This window comes from Danio aesculapii, chromosome 6 (genome assembly GCF_903798145.1).
Source record: "Danio aesculapii chromosome 6, fDanAes4.1, whole genome shotgun sequence".
Classification (NCBI taxonomy): domain Eukaryota; kingdom Metazoa; phylum Chordata; class Actinopteri; order Cypriniformes; family Danionidae; genus Danio; species Danio aesculapii.
In genome coordinates this window covers 54,562,389-54,585,153 of record NC_079440.1, presented here as the reverse complement: position 1 = coordinate 54,585,153, position 22,765 = coordinate 54,562,389, and the positions used below count along the sequence as shown (strand labels likewise).

Genomic DNA, 22,765 nt, shown 5'->3' with positions numbered 1-22,765 from the left:
TCCTTAAATCTGGATGTATCCGTTTTTACATACTTCTATAGAGTATGTTTGGGAGAAAGGAGGATTTAAAAAAGAAAGATGCACAATATATAAAAATGTCCAGTTGTTAAAAATGCACACGCAATTATGCAAATGGCTTTACGCTATTAGCTACACTATCGTTCCAAAAATCGCAGTCAGAGAGGTTTATATATACAGATGTAGAAAAAAAACATGACGTTAAAAATATAAGGATATCAGAATGATTCCTTATGGCTAGGCCCACACGGAATCTGTGCACGCAGAATTCCGCAGATTTTCGCAGAATTCTGCAGATTTTTAACCCATCATTAATTCTGTTTATTTACTTGAGTAAATGTTTGTAAATCTATATTTATTCAGTTTTTAAATTATTACAGTAATATTATTGACTAATATGAAAATGTTCATCTTATTTATGTACAATGCAGTTTGTACAGTAATATTTTCTGTCTTTTAGTAGAGATATTATATGAGAGACTTGCTTCGTTTACCAAATGAAGTGAATTTAATTGGATTTGAATTTTAAGCAATAAATAAAAGTTTAAAAGATACAATTTTTTATTTCACATATTATGGTTTTAGTTATGATACTCCCAAAATAATTCCATATATTATACCAAAAATTCTCTGCAGATATAGCAAAAATCGTCTGCAGATTCCGTCTGGCCCTACTTATGGCACAGGTGTCAAACACAGTTCCTGGAGGGCCACAGCTCTGCACAGTTTAGTTCCAACTCTAATTAAACACACCTGATCCAACTAATTGTGTCCCTCAGGCTTGTTTGAAACCTACAGGTAAGTGTGTTGGAGCAGGGTTGGAATTAAACTGTGCAGAGCTGTGGCCCTCCAGAAACACCCCTGCCTTAAGGGATTACGTTACACTAAATACTGTAATGATGCTAAAACTACAGATTTGCATCATAGGAATAAATTACATTTTAAAATATATTCACATAAAAGAAAAGTCATTTTAAACTGTAAGTTGTTATTTTAAAATGCGGCTCTGAGGAGTTTAAGAATTAAGCTAAAATTCAAGAAAATTTTAACCTCTAGTCAGCTGCTTCACTTAGTATTTAAAGGGAGTGTTTTAATTATGTCATCATTTACTTTCAAACCTTTATGAGTTGCATTTTATTTGGAAATGAAAATTCAGGCTGATGTCAGGCTGATGTCAGGCTGATGTCAATGAACAATGGTTAACCAAAAATCAACCAAATATCAACGTCTAATGATGTTACAGCTTGACGTTGTGTTTACTATACCACTACGACGTCTATCAGATGCTGGATTTTGGTTCCCATACCTGACAAATAAATGTCAGAGTTTGACGTCAATATGACGCTGGTTTAAGATGTTGGCTTGACGTTGGATTTTGGTCACTTTCCAACACAGCCTAAAATCAACCAAATATCAACGTCATTTGACATCATTATTGGACGTCAAGATAATGTTGTTCTTAGACGCTGGTGGTTAGACATTGCATTTTGTTCATCTGGTGTCACAACCTAAATCTAACCTCATACTAACATTTATGATATTTTGTGCCTGCTGGGATCTTACTTCTGTTGAACACAAAAGAAGATATTTTGAAGAATGCTGAAAACCTGTATCCATTGACTTTCATAGTTTTTGTTTTTCCTACAATATAAGTCAATGGTTACAGGTTTTTAATCATTCTTCAAAATATCTTCTTTTGTGTATTTTTTTTGTGAATCTAAGTTCTGGAATCATTTGAGGGAGAGTAAATAGTGAGTACATTTTCATTTTTGGGTGAACTATCCCTTTAACAGCCATTATCTTTTACAAAACAGAAAAAATAATCCTCAATAATCCTCTGGTTTCTGTAAAACTGCTCCAAAATCTTCAGCCTCCTCAAGTTCGAAAGGTTTTCCTTTGGAATAATTTCATGCCACAGTGAGGATCCTTGTTCAGCAGAAATCTCCGTCACTGAGAATGTTTCAGGTTATAAGAGACGAATGAATTTACGCTAGAGCAGCTGTGAAGGTGAAGCGTCTTTGTACAGTTATGTGTAAAATGAAAATGGTGGCATAGATGAATGGTGGCAAAGAGTCCACTCCAGCTCTTGGATTTGCAGTAAATCATCACTGTTCATCCATTAAATGGCATTTTTTAAATCTGTTTCCACTTAATTTTGTCTGCTTTCTGTCCTACATTATGACAGTCTTGTGGCAATGCTGGTTCATTGGCTTCAGAAATCAGCGGGTCGTATCATCATGGAAGTGGACTGGAGTGAATAACTGGGTCCTCGGAAGTGATGCCATTTAATGCCATTGAGTTTGCGGATGTTGTGACCGATGGTATAGTAGATGCCGTTCAGGTTGGACATACCACAAGCTTCAAACCACCACCCTGAGGACAAATGAGAAGAGATTGAGACAAAATTGGCTAGAAATGAGTGTTCATATACTGTATGTGACACGGGACCATAAAATCAATCTAAAGCTGGGCATACATTTGGCTTTTTGGCACATAATATGGGTCGGCATTAAAAAATTTTAAGCCCCAAATCAATAGTATATAAAGTAAAGATCAATTTGCATAAAGATATTTTAAAAATGTTCTACTTTAAATATATATAAACAATTTTAAAATTGTTTTGATTAATCATATGCATTGCTAAGAGCTTAATTTGGTAATCAAAAATACACTGGGTAAACATTTAATTTTTTTTGCTAAAAATTATGACAATATTAAGTAAAGACCAAGTTCCATAAAAACAGTTTGTCAATTTCCTGTTGTAAATATTCAAAACATTATTTATAAACAAACAGGCATATATATATATATATATATATATATATATATATATATATATATATATATATATATATATATATATATATATATATATATATATATATATATATATATATATATATATTTCTCAGAATAGTTGCACACTACCTGACAAAGAGCAACAAATAATATCTTGACTTCTAGTTGATCATTTGGAAAAGTGGCAGAAGGTAGATTTTTGTATTGAATCATGTTGAGCTGCATCCCAATCATCACAAATACTACAGAAGACCTATTGGAACCCGCATGGACCCAAGAATCAAGGAAAAATCATGGTTTGAGATTACATTCAGTATGGGGGTGCCTCATCAACAGCCTGAGGTATCAAGACATTTGTGCTGCCCATTACATTACAAACCACAGGAGAGGGCAAATTCTTCAGCAGGATAGCGCTCCTTCTCATACTTCAGCCTGGAAGTCCCTGAAAGCTTATTTTTGGTAAAATGAGCGTAATCTAGCAGTCTTTGCCTTTCATATAAGCCACTTCTGATAGCTAATGATCAACTAGAAGTCAAGATATTATTTGTTGTTCCTAATACTTGGATAGGCGACTAGACTTTTGTCAGGTAGTGAATCTCAGCCAGATATTATCAAATCATTGCAAAGTATACTTTAATGGAAAGCTTATTTGTTCAACTCTTATGGCATGTATAATAGCCAACGTTTCTGTGCAGAGTTGATGTGGGTTTCCCCTGGGTTCCCCAGTTTCCTCCCACCATCCAAAAACATGCAACTTAAGTTAATTGACTAATCCAAAATCGGTACCATAGACATGCTCCTTATAAGTAGTTATCTCTTAAGATCTGTTCATTAGCTACTTCTCGAGATCTACCTGAGCTCAAACTCCCCTCTCATCTTGCAAACGGGAGGGAGCCCTGGGCTCGAGGATCTTATGAGCTCAGGGCTCTCTCCCAGGACAGTATGCCAAACAAGCTGTATAATCAATCATCAGCTAAGTGTGAACTCTTGAAATAGACATTGTGACTGGTCTTGTGGTCCAAGATCACATAAATTGACTTATATTATTGTTAACGTTAATGATTTTTAAAATTTTGTTAATCCAAATAAGGCAGCGTGGTGGCGCAGTGGGTAGCGCTGCCGCCTGACAGCAAGATGGTCACTGGTTCGAGCCTCGGTTGGGTCAGTTGGCATTTCTGTGTGGAGTTTGCATGTTCTTCCAGTGTACATGTGGGTTTCCTCCGGGTGCTTCGGTTTCCCCCACAGTCCAAGACATACGGCATAGATGTAAGTTAAATTGTTCGTTTTTATGTGTGTGAATGAGAGTGTATGGGTGTTTCCCAGTGATGGGTTGCAGCTCGAAGGGTATTCGCTGTGTAAAACATATGCTGGATAAGTTGGCGGTTCATTCTGCTGTGGCGGCCCCTTTTTAATAAAGGGACTAAACCGAAATGAAAATGAATGAATGAATGAATGAATAATCCTAATAAAGCTAAAAAAAATCATTAAATCTGAAATATTACATGAGAGAATATGTAGAAATTAGGAATGCTCCCTAAAGCTGATGGACTGAAATATTATCTGGAAATAAAAATACTTTACTACAAATTCAAGTAGTAGATTAACAAAAACATTAATAATAATAAAAAAACTTTATGCTTAATTGTTAACATTATGCTTATATAAGTTTTCATTTTTAAAAGCTTAACTTCCTTTCATAAATTAAAAAAACATCATAGAGCGTATGATTTGTACAGACTACTTTCATGCAGCTTTTTGGAACGTGACCGGGTACAGTACGCTTTCACAGGATGAAAAATTACCCCAACCCAGAGATTATACAAAGCATTTCATTATACATTCCACAAAAGAAAGCAAGTCATACAGGTTTCTGGAAGGACATGAGGTTGAGCAAACGATGACAGGCTTAAAAATTACATCTCCTCAAAACAACCCGAGCCCTTGACCCTTCGCTCTGCTCTAATATTGTGTCTTTTTTTTATTTTTCTCTCTGCAGTCTGTCAGCGTTTCAAAGGCTCTGTTATTCCCACTGTGCGGTCGATGTCTCAGCAAGACCTGTCAAAGCAAACTGCGATTCTTCAATAAAAGCCAGACTTGGACTCTTCAGAGAGGACACCGTCTATCTAACCCTGATTAAATCAGCATCACCTCCCTCAATGCGTGTTTGGTTTGGATGGGCCGCTCAGATGGATCCATCTTTCGATCTTTCTGATTACTATTTGAAATGCAAACATAAAGGGCACTCCAAGGTCTCCAGCCACTTCAACGGTAATTAACTCCAACAACTTTCCAAATCAATTGCAATGCATGCTATTAAACGCTGTTTATCTTGGAGGCCAGAGGTGTGGGATCTGCAGGCCAGGAGTAAATTGTTTGGATTGCAGACGTGTTTTACATAATTCTGCGATGGGGTTGTGTTTTCTTCGATTACCAGAGGATCAGAGGCATTCTGCATGACCGTTTCGGGTTTGCATCCAAGCCACAAGTGAATAAATGTTCCTAAAAAGATATGAATGTAGATGATGGCCTGCGATTGGTAAGTGCCAGTGGATATTTAAGTGTTTTAAATGATCCATTAAAGGTCAAAATCTGGTGATGTTATTAGTCAGTGCGATTAATAAAAATGAAAATTGCAAAAAATACCATTAAACAGCAGTTTTTGATTGAATATAATTAAAAATATATATATAATTAAAGGAACACTCCACTTTTGGCTTTTTTTGCGCCTTTCCTTGAGTTAAGGAGTTGAGTTTTGCCATTTTTTAATGCATTAAGCCGATCTTTGGGTCTGATGGGAGCATTTTAGCTTAGCTTAGCATAAATCATTGAATCAGATTAGACCATTAGCCTCTTGCTCAAAAATTGTACATATCTTTCCTATTTAAAGCTTGATTCTTCTGTAATATGGCAAGAACTATATTCTTAAATGATCCATCAGAGCTCAAAGACTGATTAATATTTTTAGTTAGTGTGACAAATAAAAATGAAAGTAGCAAAAAATACCAATAAACAGCAGTTTTTGATTTAATATAATTTCAAAGTTCAATATAATTGCAAAACCTTAAAAGGAAAACTCTACTTTTTCCTAAATAGGCTATTTTTTTAATCTCCCATAGAGTAAAAGAGTTTAGTTTTACCATTTTTGAAACATTCAGCTTAACTCTGGGTCTGGCGGGAGCATTTTTAGCTTAGCTTAGCATAGATCACTGAATCAGATTAGACCATTAGCATTTCGCTCAAAACATTTTAGATAATTTTCCAATTTAAAACATCATTCTTCATTATGGAGTAAATTGTTTGGGTTGCGTTTATACATAATTCTGTGATGGGGTTGTGTTTTCTTTGATTACCAGAGGATCAGAGGCATTCTGCATGACTGTTTCGCATCCAAGCCACAAGTGAATAAATGTTCCTAAAGAGATATGAATGTTGATGATGGCCTGCAATTGGTGAGTGCCAGTGGATATTTAAGTGTTTTAAATGATCCATTAAAGGTCCAAGTATGGTGATGTTTTAAGTCAGTGCGATTATTGAAAATGAAAGTTGCAAAAAATACCATTAAACAGCAGTTTTTGATCCAATTTAATTAAAAAATTGACTTAATTAAAGAAACAATCCATTTGTTTCTATATAGGCTTATTTTGCACCTTCCCTTGAGTTAAAGAGTTGAGTTTTTAATCTATTCAGCTGATCCCTGGGTCTGGCAGGAGCATTTTAGCTTTGCTTAGCATAAATCATTGAATCAGATTAGACCATTAGCATCTCACTCAATTTTAGATAATTGTCCTATTTAAAGCGTTCTTCTGTTGTTATATTGTGTACTAAGACTGACAGAAAATTAAAAGTTGCTATTTTCTAGGCCTATATGGCTAGGAACTATACTCTCATTCTGGCCTAATAATCAAGGAACTTTGTTGCCTTATCATGATTGCAACAACACAATGATATTATGCAGAGATATTACCTAGTTACCTAACTGGAGACTATTTTCATATTTTACAATATTCAACAACACACTTTGCATTTACCATTGGGCGACATTATGATAATCATTCAAATTGTGATTTATAATATATTATTTGGAAATGGATCAATGCTCTTTGTTTATGAACTTCGCAAATAGTATACATGCAGAAACAAACACATTACTCACTAAATAAAAAGGAAAAGACTACAAAGCATTAGATTTCCTCTTTGAATCAGTGTTTTTGCATTAGATAATCTGCATTCGCTCACCTCCAGTCATCATGAGAGCACACTTGCACTCGCACTTGTCGTTGTCAGCGTCACGAGTGCTGAAGCCTGTGCCGTTTAATGCTAAGCTGCTTTTCTGTCCTGCTGTTCCACTATGGCTCCCTAGCAAGAGTCTGGAGGAAGACAAAATAATGCAAGTTAGAAATTATCATATACTCAGTCTTGGTCATTATCTCACACACGCACGCACGCACGCATGCACGCACGCACGCACGCACACACACACACACACACACACACACACACATAGTTGAAGTCAGAATTATTAGCCCCTCTGATTTATTAGCCCCCTGTTTATTTGTTTCCCCAATTTCTGTTTAACGGAGAGATTTTTTTCAACACATTTCTAAACATAATAGTTTTAATAACTAATTTCTAATAACTGATTTATTTTATCTTTGTCATGATGACAGTAAATAATATTTGACTAAATATTTTTCAAGACCCTTCTATACAGCTTAAAGTGACATTTAAAGGCTTAACTAGGTTAATTAGGTTAACTAGGCAGGTTAGGGTGATTAGGCAAGTTATTGTATAACGATGGTTTGTTCTGTAGACTATCGAAAAAATATATAATTTGACCTTAAAATATTTTTTTTATTAAAAACTGCTTTTATTCTAGCCAAAATAAAATAAGACTTTCTCTAGAAGAAAAAGTATTTTTAGACATACTGTGAAAATTTCCTTGCTCTGTTAAACATCATTTGGGAAATATTTAAAAAAGAAAAAAAAATTCAAAGGGGGGCTAATAAATCTGACTTCAACTGTATATATATATATATATATATATATATATATATACACACATGGTTGAAGTCAAAGTTATTAGCCATCCTGTGGATTTGTTTTTCTTTTTTAAATATTTCCCAAATGATGTTTAACAGAGCAAGGAAATTTTCACAGTATTTCCTATAATATTTTATCTTCTGGAGAAAGTCTTATTTCTTTTATTTCAGCTAGAACAAAAGCAGTTTTTATTTTTTAAACCATTTCAAGGTCAATATTATCAGCCCCCTTAAGCAATATTTATTCACACTGTCTACAGAACAAACCATCGTTATACAATGACTTGCCTAATTAACCTAGTTAAGCCTTTTTAAATTATATATTTTTATTTTGCTTTTTTTAAAAGGTTAACAATACAGAACATCGAAACAAAGCAGCAAAAAACTAAAGTAAATCATACACACAGTATATAAAAATAAATAAATAAAAAGGGAGGAGATACAGTATAAACAAACGGGGAAAGACAGAGATACTAACTGCATCTCTGTTTAATGTTTATCGTCTTTTTTATTTATTTATTTTTTCATATTTATTTATTTTGTGTTGGTCACTTGTCACTTTATGTACACTGGAAGCTTCTGTAGCCAAAACAAATTCCACGTGTGTGTGAAGCTCATTTGGCAATAAAAACTGATTCTGATTCTGATTCTGAAAAACTATTTTGTCGAATCAAATCCTGTGGTACTGTTTTAATATAATTAAAAAATGGATTCCAAATCTTATTAAATAATTCACCCTTTCCTCTCAAAGAGTATGTGATCGTCTCCAATGGTATACAGTTGCCAACTTCTGAGATCCATGGTCCAATTGATACATCAATGTCTGTTTTCCATTTTAAAGCAATACATTTTTTAGCGATTGTCAATAACATTTCAGTATAGCATGATTATGCTGGAGCTTAGAATTTGTATAATTGCCAATAAACACATCTCTGGATCCAATGCAAAATCAATTCAATGAATCTGTGATTTGATGTTGCACACTTTCACTTTAGGGCACAGCCATGCATGTAGAATGCAACAATGTACCTTCTTCTATACCACATCTGAAGCAGAGGGGAGAAATACTGGTTTCAAAGTTGTGTAGTCTGGATGGTTTAAACCTGGAGTTCAAAGTTGAGGTAAACTCATCTCTACATATTAACCCCACAGGTCATTTTCCAGTGTTATCCCAAAATCATGTTCCTATCTACATATTTTTAGACTTATCTGGGTCAGTCAAAGGTTGTCTTAGCACCAAAGCATCATATGTTCTAGAAATTGTTTTATGTAATGGTTTATCAGAGAAAAAAGTTCTTCCAAAGCAGTTAAATTGGATATCTTAGTTAAGCCTTTAAATGTCACTTAAAGCTGAATACTAGTATCTTGATCAATATCCAGTAAAATATTATGTACTGTCATCATGACAAAGATAAAGAGATATTAGAAATGAGTTATTAAAACTATTGTTTAGAAAAGTGTTGAATAAACAGTATTTGGTATGTGTATATATATATATATATATATATATATATATATATATATATATATATATATATATATATATATATATATATATATATATATATATTTTTTTTTTTTTTTTTTTTTTTTTTTTTTTTTTAAGTACATTTTTGCAGGAAGAGTAACATTTTTGTCTTCAGTTGCATATTATCTATTTAATACCTGTACTGTTGTTTTTCACTGGTCAGCTGGAATTTGTCATACAGTGCATATGCCCCGTTCTCCTCCCAGTCCTTCAGTTCCACTCGGAGGGAGTACTTGGCTTGACTGGTGATCAGGTGAATGGCCTCATTACCTAACCAGTGCTCTCCGCTAGGATCACCAAATCCCTGTGAGAAAAACATATAACAACACTTTTAAAAAAACTAGGAAGTTTAAAAACAAAGGAGTTGTGAACCAAGATACACTGTAAAAAAAATTGCTATAGTTGGTGCCAATAGACTAGCACCGAGGTGCTTGCGGCGACCCGAGTTTGATTCCTGGCTCGAGATTCTTTGCCAATCCTTTCCCTATCTCTGCTCCCCAGACTTTCCTGTCTGCAAATCTAAACTGTCCTATCAAGGTAAAAACACCTAAAAATAATTAAAAGGAAAATAAATTGCAGTAAAATGTACAGCATTACTGGCCATTTTAGTTACTAGTAATACGATAAAACGTACATGTGCATTATAAATTCATTCATGATTTTTTTTTTCGGCTTAGTCCCTTTATCAATCTGGAGTCACCACAGCGGAATGAACCGGCAACTTATCCAGCACGTTTATACGCAGCGGATGCCCTTCCAGCCGCAACCCATCCCTGGAAAAACATCCATTCACACTCATTCACACACATCCACTTTGGACAATTTAGCTTACTCAATTTACCTGTATCACATGTCTTTGGACTTGTGGGGAAACCGGAGCAAATGCAGGGAGAACATGCAAACTCCACACAGAATCGACAACTGACCCAGCTGAGGCTCAAACCAGCGACCTTCTTGCTGTGAGGCGACAGCACTGCCTACTGCGCCACTGCGTCGCCACATTGTAAATTAACAATTACAATTGTGCTACAAAACAACAGCAATTGTAATTGTTAATTTACATGGTGCTTCTAAACTTTGACATTAATACTGTAAAAATTACCAGTAATACTGTAAAATTTACAAGCGCTCTAAATTAATAATTACAACAGTGGTGTAAAACTACAGCACAATTGTAATTGTTAATTTACACTAGTAAATTTCACAGTATTACTGGCAACAAAAACTGCCAGTAGTACTGTAAATTTTAGGGCATTTTTAAAGTGTACTTGTCAACTCTTTTTGACATGTTGTGTCTTTATCTTATGTTTTGACCAGACATTTTGTAGATGTTAAAGGGACAGTTCACCCAAATGAAAATGTACTCACTATTTACTCATTCTCAAGGGGTTTCAAATCTTTATGAGTTTCTTTATTTTTTATTCTTTATTTGAACAGAAGCTAAAAACCTGTAACCATTGACTTCCATAGATAGAAAAACAATTACTATGAAAGTCAATGGTTACAGGTTTTTAGCTTTCAGTCTTTTGTGTTCAACAGAAAAAAAAAAACTCAAACAGGTTTGGAACAAGTAAAGTGTGAGTAAATAATGACAGAATGCTCAGTTTTAAGTGAACTATCACTTTAAGGGTGTAAGAGTACATGTTTATAGTGAACATTTCAGATTGGTACTAAGCAAATACAGTGTTATTGGAGAATCTTTAATATTACAATAATAGGCAAGTAATAGGGCTCTCTACAGTTTTTAGCATTGACTGAAGGCATACTCACACTATGTAGTTGCCTTGAACCCAGTCAAAGCACGCTTGTCCCCCCACCCGTCTTCCCCGACGGCCCGCACTCACATTACATTCAGGCCTGGGCACGCTTACGTCATCGATGATGCGCTGTTCAGTAAGCGCTTTCACTTAGCATAGTGGAGATTTCATTAGTTATATCGTCGTTTAAGTCATTTGATATGCAGTGACACCCAGTCAAATATTTCACCGAACAGATCAGCCACTTTTGACGCTCATAAACAATCATAAAGTCCTCATGCTGTAGGAATTAGGAGGTTTGCTGAAGGTGCGGAGCTTTCGTGCAGTGAGGGGTTTGCATCTTTAATAATCTATGACAGTTTGCGTTCATTGAACAGAAAGAATGATTGATAAATGCATTTGAAACAGTCCCTTCAAAGTCACGTCTCGCTTTCAGTTTCGGGCTCTGGCGCGTGTTGCACTCACACACAAGCGTACCGCACCAAAGCTCAAGTAAACCGGGCTCTGGCCACCTCTTCCAACCGGGCCAGGGCAGGCCAAGTGAACCGTGCCTGAGCCCGATTCAGAGCACTCACACTTCTCAAACGATCTGGGAAACGGGTCTGGGAACGGTTCGGATAGCATAGTGTGAGTAGGCCCTGAGATTGTTGTTATCCTGGGGCGGCACAGTGGGTAGTGCTGTCACCTCACAGCAAGAAGGTCGCTGGTTCAAGTCTAGGCTGGGTCAGTTGACATTTTCTGTGTGGAGTTTGCATGTTCTCCTCGTGTTCGCGTGGGTTTCCTCCGGGTGCTCCGGTTTCCCCACAAGTCCAAAGACATGCGCTTTAGGTAAATTGGGTAAGCTAAATTGCCTGGAGTGTATGTGTAACACCCATACACTCATTCACACACATTCTGTAGACCACAGCCAACTCAATACCCCTATACAGTCTTTGCACTTGTCGGGGAAACCGGAGCACTCAGAGGAAACCCATGCCAACACGGGGAGAACATGCAAACTCCACACTGAAATGCCAACTGACCCAGCTGAGGCTCGAACCAGCGACCTTCTTGCTGTGAGGCGATCGTGTTACCCACTGCGCACCGTGACGCCCTTCGCTGTTTAATACAAAATGAAAAATAGAAGCAAGTGTTTGGGTATTTTTTTTCCATATTAAGTGGGAATTTAGCTTGCTCAGCTATGATTGAAACACAATAGTAGATTGCAAGACAGCTGTTTGGATTTCTTTAAAATAAATAGGCACATGTTAGTTTTTTATTATTTGTTTCCCAGAAAAGGGGCTCATCCTTTTCAGCATTTTAGAGAAAGGAGGCTCACAATGACTTTTGGCAAGATGAACAAAAGGCTGAAAATTGCACTATTGATTTTTACTGCTTGCTGCTCCAATTCTGCATATTTCAGCACTGAAAAATCAGCAAAAAGTGGCGCTATTTAATACAGATTGTACCAGCAACTGCCAATGACGCCAATCTGTCATGTACAATTTTAGCCTCACTGCTTCATTGTGCTTTGGCTGGGTTTGGAGTCTATGTCATCAGAGTTGTGCAAAATCTGATGACATAAACTCCAGGCTGAAAGAAAATATAGTCAACATATTCTCTGAACATAATCAATATATTTTTATTACCATCTACAGATGTAAAGAGCGAAATTTGTCTGGAGAATGGCATCATAGAGAGTTCTATGGGAGTGTGGATGGTTGCTAGGCTGTTCTAGGGGGTTGCTAGGGCCTACTGGATATTGCGAAGGATTAGTGATGGTTGCTAAGGCATTTCATTTGCATCCAAGGTGTTGTAGATGGTTGCTAGGCTATTCTGGATAAGGTACAGTATTCGGGAATAATGCTTAGGTGTTGGTGTTGCTGGGGTGTTCTAGATGGTTACTAAGCGGTTGCAGATAGTTGTTAAGGTATTTAGGAATAATGCTAAAATGTTGGTTACTAAGGTGTTGCTAGGGTGTTCTGGATGGTTACTAAGGGGTTGTTGAGTGATTGCTAAGGGGATTTGGGAGGTTGCTAAATTGTTCTGGGTTGTTATTAAGGGGTTGTGGGTAGTTGTTAAGGTACAGTATTTAGGAATAATGCTAAAACATTGGTTACTAAGGTGTTGGTGGAGTGTTCTGGATGCTTACTAAGCGGTTGCAGGTAGTTGTTAAGGTATTCAGGAATATTGCTAAGGTGTTGGTTACAAAGGTGTTGCTAGTGTGATCTGGATGGTTACTAAGGGGTTGTTGAGTGGTCGCTAAGAGGTGTACGGTGGATGCTAGACTGTTCTAAGTTGTTTCTAAGGGGTTGTGGGTAGTTGCTAAAGTACATTATTCAGGAATAATGCTAAGGTGTTGGTTACAAAGGTGTTGCTAGGGTGATCTGGATGGTTACTAAGGGGTTGTTGAGTGGTCGCTAAGAGGTTTTCGGTGGTTGCTAGACTGTTCTAAGTTGTTTCTAAGGGGTTGTGGGTAGTTGCTAAAGTACATTATTCAGGAATAATGCTAAGGTGTTGGTTACTAAGATGTTGCTGGAGTGTTCTGAATGGTTATTAAGGTGCTGAGTGGTTGCTAAGAGGTTTTGTTATTAAGGTTACTGCTAAGGTTTTCTAGGTGGTTACTAAATGGTTGTGGGTGGTTGCTGGACTGTTCTGAATGGTTACTAAGGACTTGTGAGTGGTTGCTAAGGCATCCAGGGTGGTTGCTAGGCTATTCTGAACGGTTACTAAAACATTAGTAAATGTTGAACGATGATTAATAAATGATGGTCGCTCATTGGTTAGCACTGTCGTCTCACAGCAAGAAGGTCGCTGGTTCGAGTTTTCTGGATGTTACTAAGGAGTTGTGGGTGGTTGCTGGGGTGTTCTGAATGGTTACTAAGTAGTTACTAGGGAGTTGCTAATGCATTCTGGGTGGTTGCTAGGTCGTTCTGAATGGTTTCCAAGGGGTTGCTGGGATGTTGTGAATGGTTAATAAGAAGTTACTAAGGAGTTGCTAAGGTATTCTGAATTGTCAGTAAGGAGTTGTAAGTGGTTGCTAAGGAATTCTGGGTGGTCGCTAGTGCATTCTGAATGTTTATTAAGGGGTTGTGAATGGTTACATTTTCTAAATGGTTGCTATGGTCTTGTAAGTAGTTTCTAGGCTATTCTAAAAGGTTGCCAAGGTATTATGGGATGTTGCTTTAGTATTCTAGATGCTTGCAATGAGGTTTTTTTGCAGCCATCTGTAAATAATACACGTTTAATGTCTATTTCCACTCACCAGCTTGTAGTCTTTCCAGCCTTTCTGAAAGTTCACACTTCCATTGGCTCTGTGCTGGAATACAGTCCAGCCACCTCCACTTGTCACCATATCACAGAAGACCTGTCAGAAGCATACGATACGTCTCAGTCTCACTCTCTTACATTTGAGCTGCTCCTCATTCTGTATGTCACAGCCAGGATATATCGCACTGATTCCCCATACTTGTGAAAGAACGCATCCCACACCTTGGTTGGCTCCGTCATGTCTCCGATGTAAATGTGGTAGATGCCGCTGGTGTTGTGACCGGATTTATAGGCCTCAGCACAGTCTCGGAAGCGCTGCTCATTTGGCGTAATGCCTGTCAGGGAGAAATACAGACGCTCTGAGATTCAGAGTTTGGAAGGAAGGTGAGGAAGAGCCAACAAAAGGCCATTGTGGCATAGCTGGAAAAGTAAATATTCATACTAGTACTAGAATACTCTTATTTGAAAACAGCCTTATTTGATTTCACTTAAAATAAACAGTGTTAAAATATTTAATAATGAGAACTAAGAATGCACAATACTTTGATCATTTTTCATTCATTTTCTTTTAGCTTAGTCCCTTTATTAATCAAAGGTCGCCACAGCGGAATGAACTGCCAACTTTTCCAGCATATGTTTTACGCATCTGATGCCTTTTCACCTGCAACCCAGTACTGGGAAACACCCACACGCTCTCATTCTCTCACACACACACACACACATACACACACACACACACACACACACACACACACACACACACACACACACACACACACACACACACTCATACACTACAGCCAAGTTCATTCAATTATTTAGTTAATTCAGTTCACCTATAGCACATGTCTTTGGATTGTGGGGGAAACCGGAGCACCTGGAGGAAACCCACGCCAACACGGGGAGAACATGCAAACTCCACACAGAAATTGAAACTGGCCCAGCCGGGAATCGAACCAGCAACCTTCTTGCTGTGAGATGACAGTGCTAACCACTGAGCCAACATCATTTATTGATCATCGTTCAACATTTACTAATGTTTTATTAAAATCCAAATTCATGCTTATTTATGAGGCGCCGTGTAGGATTTAAATCAAACTTTACTTATGAACACATACATAAAACTCGTGCATATACACCTATAAAATACTCGCATATACACCTATACACACACGTAATCTCAACCAAAATACATTCACCGGCCACTTTATTAGGTACACCTCTCCAACTGCTCGTTAAAGCAAATTTCTAATCAGCCAATCAAATGGCAGCAACTCAATGTATTTAGGCATGTAGCCATGTTCAAGACAATCAGCTGCAGCTCAAACTGAGCATCAGAATGGGTAGGAAAGGTGATTTAAGTGACTTTGGATGTGGCATGGTTGTTGGTGCCAGATGGGCTGGGTGACCAATCAAATGCTCTCTAGTATTTCACATGCCCCGCCCCCTTCTCATTTGCTTTTTGATTTAGCTCATCCACTAAATCAAAAGGTTACGAATTGCCATTGGGGAAAAAAACGTTGATCCATTTAGGCTGAAGTGACAAACTACAAGCTTTACATGTTTATATCAGTTTTATATCTTCTAAGTGCACATTTTATCACTGTTTTAGTGCATACTAGCTTACAGATATCCAAAACTAACAATACTGAGACTGACATCTAAAACATTTTATTTTAATTTCATGGGACTTTTAACCAAATAAAAAAAGAAATCTAAATCATGCTTAAGACTAATCAATAACATATGTATGACGCAATGATAAACGATGCATATTTTTTAGCAGAAACCTCACGTGCTAAATTTGTTTTGTGGATTCACCACACAGTTTGACAGCAAAAACAAAGGGGCTTCAACTGTTAAAAGAAGCAGATTTATATTAATTATGTGACCTCAACTTTTCAAATATAAAGCCCGCAGTGATCTACTTCTGAAATGAGTCATTTAGACACTGCATTTGTTCATGGTGCATATGAGAGAGTGTTTATTTTTAACATTGGGTACATTCGGTTCTTCATTTATAATCTGTCATGTCTTCTGTCCGTATAAAATGCTGCAGTCTTGATTTAGCTTATCAGTGTATGTTGTGACGCATGTGAACTTCATCCAAGACACGAGAGCTCGCTGCCAAAGACATCACTAGCGAGAGCTTATCCCCCTCTCTCCATGAATCACGGCGGCTCCATTTATCATTAGTGTCACTGTTAATTAACCACAACTTTCAGGTCATGTTAAGAATCGAATCTGCCACCAGATTTAAAAGCTGTCGTATAAGCAAGAATCAGACATGTCTGTCATTCTCAGACAAATAACCTTATGTCGTACTCAGACATGAGGTTAGATTAGATCAGCTAAGCACAATTCACATTGACAAGCTACAATTTATAAATTAAAAAACCTGAATTATGAATAAAAAGCAAAAATATTTATCCAAAGGAACTAAACAAACGCATCTTACACTGAAAAAAATTAAGTTGGACCGACTTATAAAATTACTCTAATCAGTTACAGCTAAAAATATGTAAAAGTATTATTTAACTTTGGTTCAAACTTTTAAAAATGAAATTAAATTTAAATCTTATAATATGTATATAGAATAAACATGTATTTGTGGTATATAAGAAAAAACACATTCACACAAACTAAAAATATTGTTGATTTTTATTATAGAATGCAATATTTACCTTTTTTGAATCCTTAGATCAGGGGTCACCAAACTTGTTCCTGGAGGGCCGGTGTCCTGCAGATTTGAGCTCCAACCCTAATCAAACACACCTAAACAAGCTAATCAAGGTCTTACTAGGTATAGTTGAAACATCCAGGCAGGTGTGTTGAGGCAAGTTGGAGCTAAACCCTGCAGGGACACGGGCCCTCCAGGACCGAGATTGGTGACCCCTGCCTTAGATCAAAGTATAATTTATCTTTGGACCAACCTAATAAAATACTTTAATTTGTTGCAGGTTAATTTCAGAATTTCCCTAAAATTCTAGTTTTGACTTGGCTGAAGCTGAAAATATGTCATTTAATATTAATCCAAATATTTTTTCTGCTCATGGAAAAGAAATGAGATTCACTCAAAGGTAAAATACTACCTTTGTAGACCATGAATTAATTTGAATAACTTTTGATCAACTTACAACATAAATCCAAGTAAAAAGTGCACTGGACTAGACTATTATAAATACATATAACCACAACTTTTAGGTCATGTTAAGAATCAAATCTGCCAACAGATTTAAAAGCTGTCGTATAAGCAAGAAGTCATTGTCAGACAAGTAACCCTACGTCGTACTCAGATATGAAGTCAGATCAGATCAGCTAAGCATAATTCATATTAACAAGCTATAACTCATACATTTAAAACACGAATTATACATTAATAAGTAAAAGCATAAATATTTACCCAAATGCTAAAATAAATGCATCTTACACTGCACTAAAATGACTTTGAACCAACTTAAATAATTACTGTAATCAGTTACTGCTGAAAAGTGTTTTTTATCAAACTATAATTTAGCTTTGATTAAAACTTTTTAAAAAGGCATTAAATTTTAATCTTAAATATGTATATATGGCAGTAGGTTAAGAAAATAAAAACATTCACACAAAGGGAAAATATTGTAGATTTTCATTATAGAATGCAATATTTGCCTTTTTTTAATCCTTAGATTAAAGTATTAGGCCCCGTTTACACTGCCAGTTAAATGTGACTCAATTCCGATTATTTTTGCTCATTCGTGACACAGATCGGATCTGTTCTATGACCATGTAAACATGAAAAAAACGCATGCATTCCGATATTCAGAGATTAGCTTCAGGCCTCCTTCATATGTGGAAATAAATCAGGTATAAATCTGATATGTGACAATGCGACTAACGTGTATCTAGATCAGATTCATTGGGGCATTCTGTTTTGTACATGATTAAACTTGCGCCAATGTGGTACTTCTCCACAGTTTAATGATGTAGAAGAAAGAGCGTGTGTGTGGAGATACCAACGCGGTAAACAACAACAACTGAGGAAACATAGAGGAGGAAAGTGGTCAGTTGACACAATTTGCCCCCACCAGACCTGAGATCTCTCTCGTACCCATTCCTCAGAAAGGTGGAAGACACCATATATGCTATGGTCGGCCCTCTTCATCCTCTTCTGCCTCAAAATCATTTTAAAGTTGAGCGAACTTCGCATATTTCGCAGAGCTGAAAGCAAGACAATTTCTTCCATAGTGGCTAGTGTGGTGCAGATGCTAGAACCCACCTTTACGCATTCACGACAACGTAAATTGTACAGCAAGTGTAAACTCATGAATTGGATATCGGTGACAATTAAAAGGACGTGTAAACAAACAGGCAAAAAAATCAGATATAGGCAACGAATCGGAATTGAGCATCAAGACCTGACAGAGTAAACAGGACCTTATTTTGCTTTTGACCAATTAAAAAAAAAAAGTAAATTTTTTTTAGATCTAAATTTATGAATTTCCCTCAAATTATAGTTTTGACTTGGAGAAAACTGAAAAATGTAATTTAATAATAATCAAAATATTTTTTTATGTTAAGAACGTTAAGAATCGAATCTGCCACCTGATTTAAAATATTTACACTAATTATTCTTTAAGAAATTCCCATCACGCATTTATAAATGATGTTAGCTACACAACCCCAAATCAGAAAAAGTTGGGACAGTATGGAAAACGCAAATAAAAAAAAACAAGGTAGTGTTTTCTAAATTTACTTTGACTTGTATTTCATTGCAGACAATACAACAGCTCAATATTTGTATTTACAGTTTTTTTTAATAAACACTTATTCCAATTTTGGTTCTTGCAACACATTTCAAAAAAAGTTGGAGAAGTAATGCATTTACCCGTTTGTGATGTTGCCATTCCTTTTCACAACACTTAAAAGACGTTTAGGGACTGAAGACAGCAAGTGATAAAGGGTTTCAGGTGTAATTTTGTCCCATTCTTCCAGCAAACAACTCTTAAGGTTGTTGCTGGTAACAGTCTGGATGGTCTTTTTCTTCCTTCGTCCGGAGCACACAGCATCCATTTCTCCCAAAAAACACCTGAAATACTGATTCGACTGACCACAGTACACAGTACACATAGACCCTTACAGGGGCAGGTGCTCAACGAGATAGCAAATGAAGAGCGGGGGGTGGGGTTTGGATGTGGGGGTGATTGCAATCGCAAAGTGAAGAGCAGAGTTGGGGAGGGGGGGGGGGTTGCGATCCCAAAGTGAAGTGCAGTTGGGGGGAGGGGTTTGCGATCGCAAAGTGAATAGCAGGGAAAAGGTGGAGGTTGCGAACGCAAAGTGAAGGGGGGGTTATTAGGGCTGTGGTGTGGGGTTGGGTTAATTGAGCAACATGGGCACCTCAGCCAATGAGGGCAAAGGGGCAGTGGCTCTAGCCACCGGGCCACCCCCTTGTGCAGGGCCCTGGTGATGGTCCATCCCAGAGGCCTCTGAGCCCAGAGAAGTCAATCGTTAACATTGACTGTTAACATAGGGCTTACTTTTGGCATAGTACAGTTCTCACTGGCATTTGTGGATGCAACTATGGATTGTATCACCTTTTGACATCACCTGTTTCAAATCACATCATTATCTTATCAATTTACCTGTTTACTAGCCCTAAATTGCTCCTGTCCATTTTTTTGGAATGTGTTGCAGGTCTGAATGACAGGAAAGGATGTATATTTACACATTAAATGAAGTTGACCAGACAAAACATGAAATATTTTGCGTTCATACCATCTGCAATGAAGCACAAGTCAAAGTTGATTTAGAAATCACTTCTTTGTTTTTTATTTGTGTTTGCCAAACTGTCCCACCTTTTTCTGATTTGGTGTTATATTTATGGATTATTTAATCCCAATTTGCAGATCACCACATGTGCATGGACTTCTTTGAATTTGCTTTAGCTTAGTACTTTTGACACCATCCTGGCAGGGTAAGAACTGAGCTATCATATACGCAAACTTCAGATGATAGACTAGACGCTCCATTGCAGACTAATATCCAGAAGTGTGTGTTCTTACCTGTCCCAGAAGACACCATGCCAATAAGTGTGTGTACGGACTTCATGAGCTGCTGATGTTGTTTCTGCAGGGCTGAGTTATTGCTGCTGGCCGCTCTCAGCTGTCTCTCCAGAGCCGTAATAGCAGCCGTCTGTCTCTTCACCAGGTCCTGTAGTCGCTCCTTCTCCTCCCTCATGTCTTCCAATTCTGTCCTCTGCTGCGACTCCAGGACCAACACCTTACTTTCCAGATGACTGGCGGAGAACACAGAGTTGAAGTCAGAATTATTAGCCCTCCTGTGAATTTTTCTTCTTTTTCAAATATTTCCCAAAAGATGTTTAACAGAGCAAGAAATTTTTCATAGTATTTCATATAACATTTTTTCTTCTGGAGAACATCTTTTTTTGTTTGATTTCGACTAGAATAAAAGGAGTTTTAATTTACAAAAAAAAAAAACATTTTAAGGACAATATTATTAGCCCCAATAAGCTATATATTTTTTGATTGTCAAACCATCATTATACAATGACCTGCCTAATTACCCTAATCTGTCTAGTTAAGCCTTTAAATTGTACTTCAAGCAGAATACTAGCATATTGAAAAATATCTAGTAAAATATTATTTACTGTCATCATGGCAAAGATAAAATCAATCAGTTATTAGAAATGAGTTATCAAAACTATTATGTTTAGAAAAAACTTATTTTCTTTAAACAGAAATTGGGGAAAACATATACAGGGGGGCTAATAATTCAGGATGGCTAATAACTCTGACTTCAACTGTATAATTCATTCGTTAAACTTGAAGTCAAAAGATAAATAATTGCAAGTCTCTCCTGATGTCTCCTGAATTTGAAACTCTATAAAATACAAAAAAATATTATATAAATATGATAATATATATATACCCTCACAGCAAGAAGGTCGCTGGTGTATATATATATATATATATATATATATATATATATATATATATATATATATATATATATATATATATATACATTTATATATTTATATACATATATACATATACATATATACATATATATACATACATACATACATACACATATATATATATATATATATATATATATACGCAGGGGCGCAGAAGGTAGTGCTGTTGGCTGCCGCCTCACAGCAAGAAGGTCGCTGGTTCAAGCCTCGGCTAGGTCGTTGGCATTTCTGTGTGGAGTTTGCATGTTCTCCAGGTACTCCGGTTTCCCCCACAGTCCAAAGACAGGTGAGGCTAAATTGGGTAGGCTAAATTCTCCGTAGTGTATGTGTGTGAATGATTGTGTGTGGATGTTTCCCATGGAAGGGCATCCGCTGCATAAAACATGTGCTGGATAAGTTGGCGGTTCATTCTGCTGTGGTGACCCTGGATTAATAAAGGGACTAAGCCGAAAAGAAAATGAATGAATGAATATATATATATATATATATATATATATATATATATATATATATATATATATATATATATATATATATATATTACAATAAAGGCTTTATTTATTGGTTGTTCATGCAAGCAAACACATTAACTAATACAACCTTGTTTTGAAGTGTTACCATAGCAGCAAACAAGCATTGTGTACACATTGCAAACCCTGGCATAAGATTTCAGCAGTCTTTGCCAATCGATTGTGCAAAAACCGTTTCTATAATCAATCATGAGCACTTCATAAACACAAGCATCATGAGCCACGCATGTTTAATGACTATCTACTGTAATTTAACAACACAAGCATTCAGTTACACGGCTCGGTGGAGTTTTGATTTGCTTTCCAGTTATTTCGGGCCTCAAACCCTCGGGTGGTGTTATTTTTCAGCACCCACACACTCGCTCACTAAATCACACACAGATTGAAGTCAGCAGGATTCCTCTGAAACTCATTGTTGTGCCGCTGTAAATTGTTTTGACAGCAGATGTGACTGATTCAGTGCTATCTCCTCTGATCCAGACACTAAATCACCAACCATACATGCTACGTGCTGATGGAAATACTTTCTCCATTTCCCAATGTCCAAAGTTCAGCAGACTTAATTCAGGTGACAGAGCAAACCGCTACAGTAGCTGGCAAGCATACAAAATACATGTAATACTCTGATATGAAGCTTATATCGATGGCATTTTATATTGACCTTATTCTTCAATGCGAAACACGCTCGTATTTTTGCGATTGTTTTAGAACTTTCGGTTCAGTTTCCTATGGGAGAAATGACTAGGAATATTTAACCGCAGAAAACAGTCAAACTACTTGATCTACAAACAAGTGTTTGCATGATTTTACAGATAAAGCAGAATCATATTATAAGAAAATATCAGTTTGCAACATCAAGCAGCAAA

At 36.7% G+C, this 22,765-nt stretch overlaps 1 protein-coding gene across 1 annotated transcript in view; it reads right to left on the bottom strand.

Annotated features, from left to right (window-relative positions):
- Positions 1 to 631: 631 nt before the first annotated feature.
- The window catches only part of angpt4 (angiopoietin 4), a 103,253-nt gene continuing 81,119 nt past the window's right edge, over positions 632 to 22,765 (bottom strand). The window contains exons 4-9 of the mRNA XM_056460536.1: positions 20,432 to 20,664; positions 14,613 to 14,725; positions 14,386 to 14,487; positions 9,522 to 9,688; positions 7,054 to 7,184; positions 632 to 2,391 (exon numbers count right to left, since the gene is read on the bottom strand). Coding sequence (XP_056316511.1) covers positions 2,231 to 2,391; positions 7,054 to 7,184; positions 9,522 to 9,688; positions 14,386 to 14,487; positions 14,613 to 14,725; positions 20,432 to 20,664 — 907 coding nt within the window. The 3' untranslated portion in view covers positions 632 to 2,230. The remainder of the gene's footprint in view (positions 2,392 to 7,053; positions 7,185 to 9,521; positions 9,689 to 14,385; positions 14,488 to 14,612; positions 14,726 to 20,431; positions 20,665 to 22,765) is intronic.